This window comes from Alligator sinensis, unplaced genomic scaffold, assembly GCF_000455745.1.
Source record: "Alligator sinensis unplaced genomic scaffold, ASM45574v1 scaffold562_1, whole genome shotgun sequence".
In the NCBI taxonomy this organism is placed as follows: Eukaryota; Metazoa; Chordata; order Crocodylia; family Alligatoridae; genus Alligator; species Alligator sinensis.
The window spans coordinates 1,528,971-1,532,670 of record NW_005842227.1 but is presented as its reverse complement, the minus strand read 5'-3'; the positions used below and the strand labels follow the sequence as shown (position 1 = coordinate 1,532,670).

Genomic DNA, 3,700 nt, shown 5'->3' with positions numbered 1-3,700 from the left:
TACTCCCCCTCTCCCCGCCACAGTGGCAGGGGGAAGGGAGAAGTGGGCCTGGGTCTGATGCGGTGGAGGATTAGGCCCGAGGGTGGGGAAAAGCCAGGCCGCCATGGTGGGTGGGGTTGGAGGGGAGGAGCGGGCCTGGGGCTGACGCAGGGGAGCAGGGGTTGGGGAGGAGTGGGCTCAGGCCCAACACGGGGAGGAAGATCGCTCTTCCCCTCCCCCTGCAGATATCATGTTGGGCTTGGCTGGGCTGGGCCGGGCCCACTCTCCCCCACACTGCCACGGCAGGCCAGCTTCTCCCCTGCTCGGGCTCGCTCCTCCCCCCGCTCCGTCTCCTGTGCCCCCACCATCATGGTGTTCCGACAGAAGGCTGCCTTTGTGCCATACAATGCGCCGTATATATATGGCACTAGGGTATTTTCCTTTATTTTTTCAGGAGAAAGGTCGAATTTACTTTAGGCTTCCTTTGGTCTGATTTTAACTACAAAAATTCAGCTCCTTTAGGGTCAGAAAGTAAAGGTCTTGCTGCCATTGATGAACAGTTGCTCATACAATCTGGCATTCACAATCCATCCCTCAGGCCCCAGATCAATTTTACATTCATGGCACAATGAATATGTTAATATTCATATATTATATTATCTATCTATCTATAGATATAGATACCCATGAATTGAAGATCTGAATAGAAAAACCTACCTATTTTGGCATGGGAAACAGCTTTTTCCTGCTTTACGGGTTCATGCTCTGCAAAAAAGAACCACCACACAATAGAAATTAGATTTTTAATTACCTTCTTGTCATAGCTGTGTATCTATTAGTAAAGCTGCTTACATGATTCATCAAAACAGCTATTCATCAGACAAAACTGTTTTGACAAAGGTTAAATTTTTATATTATTGATATTCAATGACATTTCCTACAAGATACTTTGAAATCTTTTCTCTTTTAGAAAACTGCAAAAATTCATTTGGGAATTTGAAATTTAATTTCAAATGTTAAGGGTTTGTTAAAAAATATATTATTTCATGACCCCTCCCTAATGGTAATGCACATTCTATCATAATACAAGTGAGAGAACAGTGGAAATATTTTAGTTTTAATTTATTTTAATTTAGTAAAATTTAAAAATTAAATAAGGGAAGCTACTACTTGAACCTGACTGAAATATATTATCTTCTACATTGAAGAATATGTTGATTGTACTGTGTTAACTCTTAAAGAGACACTTTGAACTGGAAAAAAAGAATTTAGGGGACTAATAAGAGAAGCTCTTTCAATATCTTTGTGTTAGTTTGGAATCATTTGTTCTATACTGTGCACCACTGTATAGCATGTTATGGAATAATTTAAAAAGGAATAAAACAATATAAAATATGTATATAAGTAAAATACAAATCTAAAAAAGATTTAAACAAAAAATTGTAATATTTCAAAATAGGTTTACCAAAACAGACCTTTTTTTGGAATTTATTTTTCAGAGAACCTTTCAAAATACTGTTTTAATGCTGATAGTAACTAGATACAATTTTTCAAAACATCAACAATTCCTTTGAAATGCAAATTCTGAATTTTGGCCACCTCTGCCTAGCACAGATTACAGTATTTTATCCCCTTAACACTGAAATTACTTTCTGTAAGGATATTTTCGTCCCATTTTTGTTTGGTGACTCTTGAGCCCAGAACTGAAATCTGATCTTTGTTATACCAGTAAAATATCAAGTAATTCCACTAGCTTTCATCTCACCCCTTTTGTATACCTAGAACCCTCCTTTAAGACCTCAAATGGCTCATCATGTTGAATCTAATAATTAACCTCTTAATTCTGACAAAGAACATGAGGAACTGTCATCCTTGCACAAACAAATGTAAAAAATACTCTATCAGTGTTATACTTACTGTGTACATGAGGTTTCTCTACTGTGGCTGCAAAAAGGAGGAGAAAATATTTTTAATATGCATATCACTGTACTGCATATTTTAATGAATTTGTTCCTTCTGTTTGCCTACAGGTGAAACCTTCAATAAATGCATAACAGAATATGCAAGAGCTGACATAATACGAACAAATGTATGCTTTGCTGAAAAAGAAAAGGAGAGCATTTCAAAATAATGGACAGATGTGACAACTCATTTGAGGCCAAATATGGAAGCAATGTGTAAGACGCAAAATTAGACCCCTCAGAATTAATTACACCCACTCTAACAATCATAAAGGATTCTAAAATTGGTACCAACCTTAAGCCAAGGAACTGGAGGATAGTGTTTGAAGGTGAAATTTGAGACAAATATAAAACAATTTGTATCATCCATGTTATAGGACTTTACACTTTAAGACTTTAGTTTCTAAACTCTGTTATTTTTTTATTTCCAACTTTGCACAGACATGAAAGAAGGTGTCACTGAAGACTGAATATGCACATTCATTTTCTTATTAATTTTACCTCATTTTTTGTGTTAAACTAGCTATATATATGGAAAACTGTATTAGACTCCCTTTCCCCCGTTACAAAAAAGCATTATTATGGGAAAAGGACAAGGGTGAAGGGGGCAGAAGAGAATGTAAAATGATGATGGTAGTGTATTAATGTCTGGACAAGAACTGTCCCACTGCTGATAAATACTCATATAACATATGTGGTAACAGAGAATGCAAGTATTTTCCTTTTGGAATTTCCTTTCAATTAGAAAAATCCAACTTAATCTGTTTTAAATGTTTAAAGAACAATGGAAGAGATGTACTTGGGAGAACTCATTGCCTGTCCCTTAAGGCTTTATCTATCCTTAAGGCTTTATCTATCCTACACTGGGTGTGTCTACATGAGATGCTTTACTGTAAAGTGGTATAGTTTACTACACAGTAAGCTTGTGCATCTACACATACACATGCTTACTGTATAGTAAACCTCACTAATCATGAGTAAATTTGCTACCTGCAAGTACAAGTAGCAAATTTACTTGTCATTACTAACTGCACAGTAGCGCTCATGTAGATGCCTGACTCGCAACAAATCTGCTCCCAGTCAGTCAGCCACCAGGGTACGGAAGATTGCCTGCTTTGGGAACTGCCTGCTGCTGGGGCAGGCTCTGCCACCAGAGCCTGGGCAGGGGCTCTGTCTCCCTGCCCCAGCAGCCGGGATCTCAAAACCCCCTGCTCTGAGATCACAATCAGGGAGTGGGGGCTGGGATATCCTTATCTTCTAGTTCCCACTTCACAATTGAGGCATGGGGCTTGGAAAGAGCTGCAGGGACAGTGCAGGTACAAACCCACTTCCCTGATCCACCAGCTACACATCTAGTAGCAAGCCCCTGGCTGGGGGGTTGGGGGGTGGGGCAGGGAATACCTGCCCTGCCCAGCCAGGAGCTCACTGTGAGCTGCCCCACTGGCAGATTGGGGCAGGGATTTTGGAACTGTCCCTCCCTTGCAGCTCTTTCCCAATCCCCTTCCCAGATCAGGGAGCAAGAGCAGGGAGCTCTCTGCTGCCGGGGCAGGAGAATATTGTTCCCACAACAGGCAGCCCTCCCAGGGGCCAGGAGCAATGTCCCAGCTCTGGCCAGGAGACAGCCTGGCCTGGTGCTCCTTACCAGCCCCGAGCTACCACTCAAGGGGAGTCTAGTGCTCTCCCTGTTGGCAGCAGGGGCCCATTGTAGGTCCCCAGGAAATAAGAGCAGTTTTCTTCCATTAGCAGCAAATTTGCTCCCA

The 3,700-nt window shown here is 41.1% G+C and overlaps 1 protein-coding gene across 34 annotated transcripts in view; it reads right to left on the bottom strand.

The window, feature by feature from the left end:
• The window catches only part of TRDN (triadin), a 366,530-nt gene that overhangs the window by 49,621 nt on the left and 313,209 nt on the right, over nucleotides 1-3,700 (bottom strand). For 26 of the 34 annotated variants that reach the window (XR_003094912.1, XR_003094911.1, XM_025208370.1 and 23 more), the window contains 2 exons: nucleotides 1,897-1,923; nucleotides 697-744 (listed from right to left, as the gene is read on the bottom strand). Coding sequence is in view for 30 of the 34 variants with exons in the window: in XM_025208370.1 (XP_025064155.1) it covers nucleotides 697-744; nucleotides 1,897-1,923 (75 nt within the window). In the remaining 4 variants the exon portion in view is untranslated. Of the gene's footprint in view, nucleotides 1-696; nucleotides 745-1,896; nucleotides 1,924-3,700 lie in introns of those variants that run through there. The other 8 variants (XM_025208353.1, XM_025208364.1, XM_025208359.1 and 5 more) reach the window with 2 other exon arrangements.